The sequence below is a fragment of the Sebastes umbrosus genome, chromosome 10 (assembly GCF_015220745.1).
Source record: "Sebastes umbrosus isolate fSebUmb1 chromosome 10, fSebUmb1.pri, whole genome shotgun sequence".
Taxonomy (NCBI): Eukaryota; Metazoa; Chordata; class Actinopteri; order Perciformes; family Sebastidae; genus Sebastes; species Sebastes umbrosus.
In genome coordinates, this window is record NC_051278.1 from 22,505,912 (window position 1) to 22,521,078 (window position 15,167).

The 15,167-nt window shown below is 36.9% G+C and overlaps 1 protein-coding gene across 1 annotated transcript; it reads left to right on the top strand.

Moving 5' to 3' along the window:
• Nucleotides 1–6,059: 6,059 nt before the first annotated feature.
• ppp2r2d (protein phosphatase 2, regulatory subunit B, delta) lies at nucleotides 6,060–15,114 on the top strand. Its single transcript, XM_037782466.1, has 10 exons — nucleotides 6,060–6,325; nucleotides 6,499–6,573; nucleotides 9,832–9,929; nucleotides 10,046–10,211; nucleotides 10,323–10,435; nucleotides 10,527–10,704; nucleotides 10,829–10,993; nucleotides 11,342–11,511; nucleotides 13,166–13,257; nucleotides 13,408–15,114. The coding sequence occupies exons 1-10, from the start codon at nucleotides 6,319–6,321 to the stop codon at nucleotides 13,685–13,687; spliced, it is 1,344 nt and encodes a 447-aa protein (XP_037638394.1). The 5' UTR covers nucleotides 6,060–6,318; the 3' UTR covers nucleotides 13,688–15,114.
• Nucleotides 15,115–15,167: the final 53 nt, after the last annotated feature.

Genomic DNA, 15,167 nt, shown 5'->3' on the forward strand with positions numbered 1-15,167 from the left:
TCCCCACATCTGCAAATGGGATCAATATGCAAGTAGGTGTTAAATACTTACTGTGGTTAATTAAAGACACTATTCATCGTTTTTTAGCAGCATTGTTGAGAACATCTGTAAAATGTATAATTTACACTAATTAAAATGTGTGCCTTGTGAGCTTGTATAATGTCACATTTTTATGTCATGTTTCTATGCATGCTCTTTCATTTCTACGAATAGTCTTAGATCATCAACTTGTACTTATACTGCATGTACAGGTCGGTCCACCTTTATATATATAGTCTTCCTAACCTCCAGGCCTCTGCTGTGCTTCTCCCCAAGGGACGCTGTGTGAGCGATGAGAGGGTTGTGGAGCTCGGGAGATGCCGGGGAGAAGGTTTTGGTGAGATTTGGTCCAGGTCTTCCTGGGTGCATCCCTATTTGTTCACTTGCCACCTCCAGGACAATCTGCAGATGCAGCAAACACAAAGTTCAAAAGCACTATGGAAACAGTAGTTATCCAGAGCCCATGATCACAAGTCAGTGTAAGGTGATTGGCTACAGCTTCAAAAACATGTGGCCACTTTCGGGCCACCATGCTATTTTAGTTAAACAAGAATATATTTGGAAATAGGGAAACAGAACACCTTATTTCCTTATTCCTTACCGTATTTCAGCAGAATTATTACTTTATGTTAGAATAGTGTGTTTCTATCAACTGGTGTGTGCTAAAAAGAACATATCTCTGTTTATTCTATTTTATCTACTGAAATGTGGCCCAGATATTACATATTCTCACACTTCATCAGCATTTGCTGTTTCTTTATTTTTTGGGGATTTGTTTTATTGCACCATCAGCCCCTATGGGCTATCCTTCTCCTCCCAATTCTTGACAACCCCAACCCTTCAGAGAGTGCTGTTTACAGAGAAATAAGCATAAAACTAAAAACAACTAACTACCACAGCTCTAACGTCTATTTTTGTTTGTATATATTTTGCACCGTGGTTTTGAGCACATTATGCTCACAAAAATAGAGATAGAAGTGGCATACTTTTTGAAGGATTCTGAACAGTCTCGGGTTGAGCAGAGTTTGAAAAGTTTGTTCCCTAATGTAATATCCACCGTTTGAAGAAATCTAAACATAATGATTGATAGCATGCAATAAAATAGTTTGGTTGACAGTTTGAATCAACCAAAATAAATATGTATTTTGGTACAATAGTTCAACGAGCCCACAGTTCGGTTTATACCGTGGTTTTTTGGGTCATGGTTTTGGTTTCGGTTTGGGTTGTTTTGTACATTAGGGAGAAGAAAAACATAACCATTTCCAATGTGTTTGAAAATAGATAGATAGATAGATAGATAGATAGATAGATAGTAATATAAGGTATTTCTATATCATATGAAGCCATAACACTGATTTCATACATTAAATCATGTCATCAGGTCATCCCTAGCATTTTCCATTTTGGAAATGTGGGAAAAAAACCATTAAAATTCCACTGTCCACTGTGACACCCTCAAGGGGAAACAATAATGGCTTTCTGAATTCTGTAAAGTCACAAACTTTCCTGTAATTACTGTAATAACTTATTGGATATATGCATGGCATCTCTATAGCATGGTTATAGGGAATAATGTGCGGTAGAGGTCAAGCCGATAAGAGTCATTATTCCTTATTCTTAAAAGCCAAAAATTCAAACTCTGAAACTAAAATGATGCATCTTAACATTTTAACACTACTTGTATTTGTTTTGAGTGGACTTGTTTGATTAGTCAGGTTTTACAGGTCAAGCCACTATAGTGTCCGTCATTCTGTGTGCTTCCCTTAACAGCGTTACAGTTGTATTCCCCCTATTACATATCTGCCTAAATGTCTCTTGCTATGTTTGCGTCATGTTTTGCTGTTTTTATCTGTTCGAATATTTATTTTATGCATTGTAAGGTGTCCTCGGGTGTCGTAGTAGTAGTAGTAGTGAAAAACAAAAATACAAAAGGTTGGCATCTTTGAAATAGGGCCTGAAATTTATTGAAAATGATTTCCCATATAGAGGTGCAGCATACCAAATAAAGATTACCTAGAATTTCATCATCTCGCCACTAGATGTCACCCACTGACCACACAATACAAGCTGAGATACTTGTACAGTAAGGTGTCATACAATTTTTTAGTTAGGACACACTTCATATCCAACATCAACAACGACCCAGTCAATAATAAAAAAAAAGATTTATCATGAATAGTATGATTTGTTAATATAAATTGTGTGTGTTTTTCTTTTATCAATTCAATTCAATTCAATTCAAATGGCTTTATTGGCATGACGTAACACTGTATATATTGCCAAAGCATATTCAAATGATACAAAATTTACAATAGTTACATTTCATTAACATCAATAAAATAAAACAAAAATAATTTTAAAATCAATCAATTGGAACAACGATATAAACAGGAAACGAAGCAAATTAACAAACAATCAAACAACAGCAAGGTGCAGACAGCTGTCCCTGTCCCCCACTTTATGGCAGGCAGCAACATAGACTGCTACCAGCTCACAGCTCCTAGTGTCCTCCCCCAGTTGGACGGATAATTTCTCATTTATCTCTACAAGAAATTTAGCATGTACTTATATAATGCAAATACCACTTATGAAATCTACCTGGCCAATGAATAAGACTAGAAAAATATTCATGCTGTTCATTGCTGGCTATTTTTTATTAATTTTATTTGGTTTTGTTTGCTACACATCCAGATGTGTACATGTACAATTTGTTCCTCCCATCAGATGACAGCTGTATTGGCTTGAACAGACTGTATGAGCAGATATTAAGATACGATAAGATAAGATAAGATGAACCTTTATTAATCCCCGGAGGAAAAATTCAGGTGTCAAAGCAGCAACATCAGCAAACAGAGTGAAACACAGGAGAGGTAAAGGTATACAAAAATGATAAAAACAATAATAGAGATATAAAAGATACAGAGTGAATGGGTGAACATAGTGAGTACAATCCGTCAATAAATAAATGTAGAATGTATATTATGTGCAGTCTTAAAGTCCTCATAGTTCTCATATGGGGGTCAGCCTTGGTTGTGGAGCCAGATGGCTACCAGCATGAAGGACTGACCCAGGCGCTTTGTGTTGTGCCGAGGGGGGATGAGTTAATATGTAAATGTAATGAAATTTAGCTGAATGCATAGAAAATAAAGACTTGAATGCACACTTAAAAGGTCGGATCACCTTTTGTTTTGCAGTTTGAGCGGGGGATGGATAAAAGGCCGAGATTAGAGGATCGAAGTGTTCGACGGGTCGAATATGGAACTAAGAGATCAGAAATGTAACTGGGGGCGAGGTCATGCAGTGCCTTAAATGTAATTAGCCAGATCTTAAAGTTGATTCTGAATTTCACAGGGAGCCAGTGGAGGGATGCCAGAACAGGGGTGATGTGAGACCGACGGCTAGTTCTGGTTAATAACCTGGCCAATGCATTATGAACCACCTGTAGGCGATTTAAAGCAGATTGACTGAGGCAGGTGTAGAGGGAATTACAATAGTCTAGACGGGAGAATATGAAAGTGTGAATTAATAGTTCAAGATCCGTGGAGGACAAGATGCATCTGATTTTTGCAATGTTTCTTAGTTGGAGAAAGCAGGTCTGGACAAGTTTAGGGACATGATGGTCAAAAGTCATATTCCGGTCAAAGATGATACCAAGATTATTAGCTGTAGGACTGATACTGGATTGGATTGTGTACATGCATTTTGTTCCTCCCATCAGATGGCAGCTGTATTGGCTTGAGCAGACTGTATTAACAGATATTAATTATGTAATGTAATGAAATTTAGCTGAATGCATAGAAAATAAAGACTTAATGCACACTTAATAATATGATGCTCAGGAGGATGGAAATGTGTTCCTCCCATCAGATGACAGCTGTATTGGCTTGAACAGACTGTATGAGCAGATATTAATAGATAGATAGATAGATAGATAGATAGATAGATAGTGACTTTACTGATCCCTAGGGAAATTCAAGTTTCCAGCATCACAGTTCCATAGTGCAAAACATGTTAGTAAAAAGGCAGTAAAAAAGTTAGTAGTGCAAAGTACAAAACAATATACCAGATATAAAAATACAAGGAGATGAAGAAAACTGTTAAAACTGATCATAGTGCAGGGTAACAGCTGTGATACACGACTATTAAAAAAGTTAATGTAGTGCAGAAGAGACTGTTAAAAGTGAGTATAGTGCATTATTATCTGTCCTGCAGACCGTCCTTCTTTCTCCCTTTTATGTAATGTAACAAAAATGTATCTGAATGCATAGAAAAAATAAAGACTTGAATGCACACTTAATAATAATATGATGCTCAGTCAGGAGGATGGATGATGGAGCCAGGATGTGGCAAACAGATACAGAGTGAATGGGTGAACATAGTGTATACAGTCCGTCAATAAATAAATGTAGTATGTACAATAAATAAATGTAATATGTACATATGTGCAGTCTATAAAGTGGTATATAGTGTAAAGTGCGCCAGTGGTTAGAGTCCAAGATGGTTGCAGATAGTGCATGTTTAAAGTTCTTAAAGTCTGTATTGGCTTGAACAGACTGTATGAAAAAAAAGATTTATCATGAGTAATATGATTTGTTAATATAGGTTTGTGGGTTGTTTTTTTTATCTCTACAAGAAATTTAGCATTTATATTATGCAAATACCACTAATGAAATCTCCCTGGCCAATGAATAAGACTAGAAAAATATTCATGCTGGCTATTTTTGATTAATTTTATTTGGGTTTTGTTTGCTACACATCCAGATGTGTACATACATGCAATTTGTTCCTCCCATCAGATGGCAGCTGTATTGGCTTGAACAGACTGTATGAGCAGATATTAAAAGATAGATAGATAGATAGATAGATAGATAGATAGATAGATAGTAACTTTATTGATCCCAAGGGAAATTCAAGTTTCCAGCATCACAGTTCCATAGTGCAAAAACATGTTAGTAAAAAGGCAGTAAAAAAGTTAGTAGTGCAAAATACAAAGTACAAAAAAATATACCAGATATAAAAATACCAGGAGATGAAGAAAACTGTTAAAACTGAATATAGTACAGGGTAACAGCTGTGTGATACACGAAAAAAAGTGAGTATAGTGCAGAAGAGACTGTTAAAAGTGAGAATAGTGCAAAAGAGACTGTTAAAAGTGAATATAGCGCAGAACAGACTGTTAAAAGTGAATATAGTACAGAAGAGACTGTTAAAGGTGAATATAGTGCAGAAGAGACTGTAAAAAGTGAATATAGTGTATAAGAGACTGTTAAAAGTGAATATAGTACAGAAGAGACTGTTAAAAGTGAATATAGTACAGAAGAGACTGTTAAAGGTGAATATAGTACAGAAGAGACTGTTAAAGGTGAATATAGTGCAGAACAGACTGTTAAAAGTGAATATAGTGCAGAGGAGACTGTTAAAACTGAATATAGTGCAGGGTAACAGCTGTGATACACGACTACTAAAAAATTGAGTATAGTGCAGAAGAGACTGTTAAAAGTGAATATAGTTTATAAGAGACTGTTAAAAGTGAATATAGTGCAGAAGAGACTATTAAAAATGAATATAGTGCAGAAGAGACTGTTAAAAGTGAATATAGTTTATAAGAGACTGTTAAAAATTAATATAGTGTATAAGAGACTGTAAAAAGTGAATATAGTGCAGAAGAGACTTTTTAAAAATGAATATAGTGTACAGTATAAGAGACTGTTTAAAGTGAATATAGTGCAGAAGAGACTGTTAAAATTGAGTGTAGTGCAGAAGAGACTTTTAAAAGTGAATATAGTGCAGAAGAGACTGTTAAAATTGAGTGTAGTGCAGAAGAGACTTTTAAAAGTGAATATAGTCCTCCTTTGTCTCTTTTATGTAATGTAATAAAAAATTTGACTTGAATGCACACTTAATAATAATAATAATAATAACATGATGCTCAGTCAGTCAGGAGGATGAATGGATGGATGAATGGATGAATGGATGAATGGATGGATGGATGGATGGAGATGGAGAGCCAGCAGGATGTGGCATGTGTGCATGACGTCATTTCTCCATGTTACTGTGCGCCATTTTGGAGGAAGAAAAAAAAAAAAAAAAAAAAAAATCTCGGATAATTTCCGTGGTCCTTCCTCCTCCTCCTCCTCCTCCTCTCTCTGACAGACCTGGAGCCCGAGTCTTCAACACACTGACTGTGGATGCTATCTATATCTAATCCCCCCCTCGCAAGCCGCACTGGTTGACTAAGCACTGGCAGGCCGTGTACAGCAGGAGCTGCTACATGAAGCAATGGCGGGTAAGCTACTTTAGGAAGAGGAGAAGAGCAGCCTCTCCTCTCCTCTCCTCTCTGAGCTGCTGGAGCGATGGCCTCAATCTGAGAGCTAACTACAAGCTACTAGATGTGTCATTATCTCACCCCCAGCCAGAGGAAACCACACACTCACTAACACATGTGCTCTTTCCTTGCAGGAGTTGCAGGAGGAAATGATTTCCAGTGGTGTTTCTCTCAAGTGAAAGGAGCCATAGATGAAGATGTTGCGGAAGGTATGTAGCATGGCGAGGCTAGGCTAGGCTAACTTAGCTACATGATGATGCTCTGTTCGTGCATGAGGATGCACGGTAGCTAGGGTTGGTCGCACACATAAAGGAGGCTGTTGTGATTGGTGTGTTTGTGGAACAGTTGTATTAATGTGTTTTTACTCCTCTGTTAATGACTGTATGAGGATAGCTAGCTAGCTGGATGCTAGCTGGTTGCTAAGCTATATTAAAGGGGAGCGACCGTGTCCCATGACGTCAATGTGCTGCGTCCATAAATTGTGTGTTGAGTGACATCATGCTTGTTTTCATTCATTCACACATGAATGAATGAGTTTTTTTTGAGAATAAAAATAAATAAAAATAGATGCAAAATAATAACAAACAAAACAAGAGTAATAGTGTCCGAAAAGGAGTAGGTATAGAAGTAAAATTTATATTTCCTTATTCCCTATTTCTCTACAAAGTGCTTTTTATTATCTAGTGTTTGCCTCCCTCACCCCAATCTGACAAATATAAAAGCTGACAAGCAGATGAAGACCACATGTAGCATAGTTCTTCTTCATTATGTCATGTAAACCATTTTCCTATTACTTACTACTCTGTTGTTGTTGTTTTTTTGCAGGGAAAGCCGAAAATTCACACTTATCTTGAATGAATGAATGAAAGACATAATTTCGAACATAAAAATAAATAAAAACAGATGCAAAATAATAACAAACAAAACAAGAGTAATAGTGTCCGAAAAGGAGTAGTAAAACTTATATTTCCCTATACCCCTTTCTCACTTCTCCTCTAATAACTCATATGTCATAGAATGATAATATAATATAATATATAAACTATCCCAGATTTATTTACATCCTTCTCCTTGAATGAATGAAAGACTGAATTTCGAACATAAAAATAAATAAAAAACAGATACAAAATAATAACAAACAAAACACAACTAATAGTGTCTGAAAAGGAGTAGGTATAGAAGTACAACTTATATTTCCCTATTGACTTGTCTTGAGATTACTCTCCAGCTAACTTAAATAAGGGCTGTAAATTAGATTTCTTTTTTTAATTCCACTTGAGCCAAAGTTGAGAGCAGGGTTATAGTAAATGGTAAATGGACTTGCATTTATATAGCGCTTTATATAGTATATAATATATAGTGTAGCAGTCAATCTAGTTAGTTATGATTACATACCACTAGTTGTGTTGTTGTCTTCTGTAACACAACAGAGCGTGGCACAAAGTGCTTTTTATTATCCAGTGTTTGCCTCACCCCAATCTGACAAATATAAAAGCTGGCAAGCAGATGAAGATCACATGTAGCATAGTTCTTCTTCATTATGTCATGTAAACTATTTTCTTCTTACTTACTACTGGGTTTTTTTTACAGGAAAAGCTGAAAATTCACACTTATCTTGAATGAATGAAATACTTAATTTCGAACATAACAATAAATAAAAACAGATGCAAAATAATAACAAAACAAAACAAGAGTAATAGTGTCCAAAAAAGGAGTAGGTATAGAAGTAAAACTTATATTTCCCTATACCCCTTTCTCACTTCTCCTCTAATAACTCATTCAAGATTCAAGATGTTTATTGTCACGCCGGTTGTACAGGTACAAACGTGTGAAATACTTTTTGCTGGGAAGCTCCATTAAAGTAATACGTTATATTACATTTACATTACAATTTCATTTACATTACAATTATAAAAGGAAATACTTTGTACAAAGACATATTAAGAACATAGAGAGGCATATTAAGAACATATACAGTATATACTGTATAAGATATATTTTTGTGTGAGAAGGTGTCGTATGAATTATATATTTAAAAGTCTGATGGCCTGGGGGAAAAAACTGTTCCTCAGTCTGCTGGTGAGAGTCCTTTCATATATCATAGAATGATAATATAATATAATATATAAACTATCCCAGATTTATTTACATCCCAAAGCCAAAATATGAGTGGTCTACATATATGGCCCCACATCTTCTCCTAAAAGTCACACTTATCTTGAATGAATGAAAGACTTTATTTCGAACATAAAAATAAATAAAAACCGATACAAAATAATAACAAACAAAACGAGTAATAGTGTCCGAAAAGGAGTAGGTATAGAAGTAAAACTTATATTTCCCTATTGACTTGTCTTGAGTACTCTCCAGCTAACTTAAATAAGGGCTGTAAATTAGATTTTTTTTTTTTTAAATCCACTTGAGACAAAATTGAGAGCAGGGTTATATAGTGTAGCAGGCAATCTAGTTGTGACTACACACCACTAGTTGTGTTGTTGTCTTCTGCAACACAACAGAGCTCCCAACCAGCTGCGTGGCACAGAGTGCTTTTTATTATCCAGTGTTTGCCTCACCCCAATCTGACAAATATAAAAGCTGGCAAGCAGATGAAGATCACATGTAGCACAGTTCCTCTTCATTATGTCATGTAAACTATTTTCCTCTTACTTATTACTGGGGTTTTTTTGCAGGAAAAGCTGAAAATTCACACTTATCTTGAATGAATGAAAAACTTAATTTCAAACATACAAATAAATAAAAACAGTTACAAAATAATAACAAACAAAACAAAGAGTAATAGTGTCCGAAAAGGAGTAGGTATAGAAGTAAAACTTTTTCCCTATACCCCTTTCTCACTTCTCTAATAACTCATATATCATAGAATGATAATATAATATAATATATAAACTATCCCAGATGTATTTACATCCCAAATTAAATATATGAACAGCATCCTAAAGTTTATTTACAACCCACATATCCATCCAGAGTTAAAAAAAGTAGATATAAACCAACCCTTAACGGAACCCTTATCACAACTCTTCCTCAACCATATACCTCCCAAAAATATCTTTTTTGTATAGCTTTTTAAAGTGATTTATATTTGTGCTCCGCTTCAACCCATCACCCAACCCATTCCACAAATCCAACCCACAGACTGAAATACACATACTCTTCTTTGTTGTACAAACACAATGCTTTTTAAAATTCAATTTTCCTCTTAAATTATAACCTCCCTCCCTGTCACAAAACTTTTTTTGAATATTGCCCGGAAGTGACTTCACACATTGAATGCATTCACACATGAATGGGTGTACATGTTGTGTTTACTGTCAGTGTGTGTGATGCTTTTATTTAAGTAATCCAGATTTCATTGTGCAGTCTAGCACAGTTAGCATGGTTCTAGCTGAGAGAGAAAGAGCTGTTTATTGTGATTCACTCTGATTTTTGTGTCCATTTTTTTGCAGCTGACATAATCTCAACAGTTGAGTTCAACTATTCTGGAGAATTGCTTGCAACTGGAGATAAAGGAGGCAGAGTAGTGATATTTCAACATGAACAGGAGGTAAGATTCATATGGAGAGTGAGAGAGGAGAATCTTCTTTGTCAGAAGGTACATGCTTGCTTACTTACTCTGTGTCGCAATGTACTGTTTGTGACTTGTCAATATTTGTTTTTCAGTCCAAGAATCGTCCACACCTGCGCGGGGAGTACAACGTCTATAGCACTTTTCAGAGTCACGAGCCAGAATTTGACTATTTGAAAAGTTTAGAAATCGAGGAAAAAATAAATAAAATAAGATGGCTACCCCAACAAAATGCTGCTCACTTTCTACTTTCGACAAATGGTAAGACTATTTTGACTGTTTGGTGATATAATTTGACACGCTGGCTTAACTGGATCCCTGTCGGATAATTGTTCTTCACCTTACTGTGTGACTTTCTCATGTTTTTGTCAGATAAAACTATCAAATTGTGGAAAATAAGTGAAAGAGATAAACGAGCAGAAGGGTACAACCTGAAAGATGAAGATGGACGACTCCGAGACCCCTTTAGAATCACCTCTTTACGGGTATGTTTAATCACGTGTGTCATTATTGAACATGGCTTTTTATGTTTTGTTTTATATAATCTTGTCTACAATTGCATGTTGTGTGTTTCAGGTACCTGTGCTGATGCCAATGGATCTCATGGTAGAAGCGAGCCCACGGAGGATCTTTGCAAATGCGCACACCTATCACATTAATTCCATTTCTGTAAATAGTGATCATGAAACGTACCTCTCCGCAGATGACCTAAGAATAAATCTATGGCACTTGGAAATCACAGACAGAAGTTTTAGTATCCTTTTTCTTCTTTATAAAACAGATATTAGATATGTGGCTTATAGGCCAAATAGTCTCTGCGTTGTATCATAATGAATATTAATAATAAGACTGTTAGTTCTTTAACAGTGTGCTCCCAGATATTGTAGACATCAAGCCCGCCAACATGGAGGAACTGACAGAAGTAATCACAGCTGCTGAGTGCCATCCACACCAATGCAATGTATTTGTGTACAGCAGTAGCAAAGGCACCATCCGCCTGTGTGACATGCGAGCAGCGGCGCTCTGCGATCGGCACTCAAAGTGTAAGTACCTCCACTGTATTACTACAATGTTTGGTCGATCACTTAGGCTGTCAGTGGAAAATTAATTGATCAAAATGTTAATACACTAAGTGCTTTATGAAAAAAGAATAGACATTTGTTTAACAGTTTATCTAATATTTAGATTTCCTGCTATTCTACATTATGTATATTACTATAAATTGATCATGTTTAATTTATACATTTAAAGATTGTGATCACTTCGAAATCTGATAAATTGTGATCGGTATTCATTGTTTGACATGTTCCAGATAGTTTTTTTTTTCTTTTTGATAAATCAATAAGACATGCTGGTAATAATTTTAGAAATGTACATATTTTCTTTTTCAGTCTTTGAGGAGCCCGAGGATCCGAGCAGCCGATCCTTTTTCTCTGAGATCATCTCCTCCATCTCGGACGTGAAGTTCAGTCACAGCGGACGCTATATGATGACACGTGACTACCTCTCCGTCAAAGTTTGGGACCTCAACATGGAGAACAGGCCAGTGGAGACGTATCAGGTGCGTAAACCTACTTATCTGGTGACTTCAAATGTAAATGAACCCCGTGTGAAAGCAATGTGAGCACAACAGCGTAGGGCTGGGCAATATGACAATATATATCGTCAAAATTACGTAACAAGGCCTATCGGATAAATTAGTCTATTGTCAATTGTTTCTAATGCGATTTAGGCTAGGCCATATAGTTTCACCTAAAACTGTTAGGTTCATTTTGTAAAAAAAAAAATATTGTACTTTTCATTTGCCATGTATTTAATTCACACAGGAGTATACAGAAATTGGCTTTACCATGTTGTTATTTCATAGCAACTATTTATTTATTTAATTACCAGAAAACATGCTATATTGTGATATATACCGTTATCGAGATACAAAATGACCTATATCGGGATAGAAGATTTTGGCCATACTGCCCTGCCCTACTACAGCGTTTTAAAAATGATCTCCGATTCAAGTGACTGCTTAAATCGGGCCTCGCATGAGATATTTCTTACATAGACTTAAAAGCACTAAATTGTCTTTTTGTGTTCAAGGCCTCAAACTGTGTAATTTTCACAATACGTCAGGATTTTCCCCGAAAGAATATAACAATAAGCCTGTTGTGCTGCTGTGTAGCCCTCACCTGCTACTCAATGTTTATTTAAAGAAGCTCAATACGAGATTGGTAACATTTCTATTGCCTCTCAACGGCTCTCAACATATGGCGGACGGCGAGCCAGTAGCTCACAGCTAACGGTGCTAACAGCGCAACATTGCAAACAATGGCAAACCTGACAGAGATAACAGTGTTTACCTGAGAGGGAATCATTTACACTTCCGCGATGACAGCGTTATCAGCTGTAACCACCATATGAGCACAGAGCAGAGGCTGTGAGCTAGCCAGTTCGGGTGCGCTCACACGCACAAATATGCACTAAAAGCACGCACAGCCGACCCGGCTATGTCAACAAAGCACAGAGAAACTCTGATTAATACACACATACACAACTTCATTACTCCACTATATCTTCACATAACAAATAGCTGTTTGCTGCTTTATTAATGCTCTGAATATCGTATAGAGAACATTTGAATCCAAATATTCACAAACATTATTGCAAACATATTTTCTGGGTGACCGTAATGAAATGGTTCTATAAAAATGCTGATAAAGTAAAGGCCAAAGAAATACAAATGGGCATGATCCTTTCAACAAATGGCATGCAAGTTCCTTGTGACTCACAAAAAGTAGTAGCGTCACTGGTGTGTCTGGTTAGCTGAGCAATCTGAGGGCAGTTCTGTTAAAAAAATAAATTAAGAGTAGAACCATTCAGTGATGTAAAAGTGCAATAATCGGGCCAAGTATTGTGTTACCTGCATGAGCCCTTTTACATTTCACTTATTAGATAATCCTTTTATTAGTCCCACAGCGGGGAAATTTGCAGGATTACAGCAGCAGAGGGGGGAAAAAAACAAAAACAAGATATAATAGCAAGTAAACAATAAAGATATAATAAGTAGGTAAACAGTAAAAAAACAAGATATAAAATAAAATAGACTGAATGAGTGGTTGGGTTATTATTGCACATATGAATGTGAAATGCTGCTATTGCACAGAATATTGATATTGCACAGATGAAGATGTGAGGGTCAAGTGATGTGTGTTTTGTTTCAGGTCCATGAATACCTTCGCAGTAAGCTCTGCTCCTTGTATGAAAATGACTGCATCTTTGACAAGTTCGAGTGCTGCTGGAATGGCAGTGACAGGTATGTGTCCTTGATCTTGCATAGGATAGCATTTTTAGCACTTATTTTGTGTTCCTGAATTATAGATTTGAAATATCAGTCACTGGTGATGTGTTGTTTTTTTTCAAGTTAATTTAGACAAACAATTTTTTATTTTTTTCTCTTCATCAGTGCCATCATGACCGGCTCCTACAACAACTTCTTCCGAATGTTCGACCGCAACACCAGGCGGGACATCACACTGGAGGCGTCCCGGGAGAGCAGCAAACCGCGGGCCACGCTCAAGCCGCGCAAAGTGTCCACCGGCGGCAAGAGGAAGAAGGACGAGATCAGCGTGGACAGCCTGGACTTCAACAAGAAGATCCTCCACACTGCCTGGCACCCCAAAGATAACGTGATAGCCGTGGCAGCCACCAACAACTTGTACATTTTCCAGGACAAAATCAACTAGAAGATTTCGGGGGCTCCAGAGGATAGGGCTTTTACCGTACCTGTGTAGTTAAGCCTACTACTTGTCTATCTGTATAAGAAGAAAAACAGCCTCGTTGTCCTCCTGGTGAAGAATTCGAAAGCACGTGTCTACTTTTTTTGCCACAGGAGGTTGATCCATAGGCCTGTTTTATTTTGAGTCTGAGCTTAGGTTGTTTTTGCCTTTGGCACCAGGGCAATCAACATGCCCCCCCTGACCCAGAAAGCCCAATTCGGGTCTAATTGACGGAATGGCACTCCCTAGAGGTCAAACTCTTGAACGTTGGTGTTTGTGTTGACATTTTAAGCCTTCATTTCATGATTTAACGACAGAACTCTTGGAAGCCCTTAAAATGACGTCTTGTCAAAGTTGTAACATCATCTCAAAGATTTTTGGGCCCTCTGAAGCACGGATTAATGGCCAATAAGCCTAACTGTAACATTCCCCCATTGGCCACGTATTCAGGCCAAACTCCTGGTGGAAGAGGCCCTGAATTTGGAAAGTGGACTTGTTTCTTTTCTCCCCCCTCCCCTCCTCCCCTCCTCTTACTTTACCCCCAGTCAATACGGTGACATAATTTCACTGACTGTATCTACTCAAGTACACCTTGTCATCCACATAATAAAAGAAACTAAAACTACAGATGTGTTTTTAAATTTAGAAGTATGTATTAAAACATGTTTATTGCTTTGCATGTTTTTATGTTGTAGAGAGGTGGAAAAATGTCCAGTCACACCACTGTCTTGGAGCAGATCTCAAGCTAACTTGTTATGGAAATAACTATTCGGGGCTACCGGTTTCAGAAACCACTGTTGGAGACAACCGATGTTTGTGTCAAGAGATTAATTTCTAGTTTTTTGGACCATGTTTTTAGGATGCAGGCTGGAAAAACTACACGGCACAAGATGGGGCCCAGGACAAAGGGAATCTGCAGCCTTAATACCTACTTCTATCAGTGACAGCTACAAGTTATGTCCCCAAACGTTTTACAAACCTCATGTGCATTATTTGTAAATCCTATTTTATAGAGTTATGTCCTCATATACTGCTGCTACATGTGGCCGCCGTCTATGAAAAACACAGAGGAGGAAAATTGCACACCATACAGTTTATGTGAGAAGAGTGCCTCCTAATCATGTAATAAGTAGGAAATTCAGACAGGCCTCGTACATGTGCCCTTATTCATTTATTAGGGATGTCACCCAAATTTGAACCGCGTATTGCAAATGTGGATCTTTTATCTCCGTAGTTGTGAATGCAGAAATGAAGGTTGACCACACAACATATACTGATGACATTAAAACAAAACACATAATAATGCATTGTCTTTGTCCATTGATTCCTAACATGGTGGCAATGTATTCACTTGTTTATTATTTTGACCAAAGTTCAATAAAATTTTAATTGTGTTCTTCTGCATGTGGTCCTTTCCTTTCACAAATCCATGTGTCTTGTTAAGAAA

Coding starts and splice junctions, on each gene's coding strand:
- ppp2r2d (XM_037782466.1), top strand. Junction 10,436..10,526: donor TTAGAATCACCTCTTTACGG/GTATGTTTAATC, acceptor TGTGTGTTTCAG/GTACCTGTGCTGATGCCAAT. Junction 13,258..13,407: donor TGCTGGAATGGCAGTGACAG/GTATGTGTCCTT, acceptor TCTCTTCATCAG/TGCCATCATGACCGGCTCCT.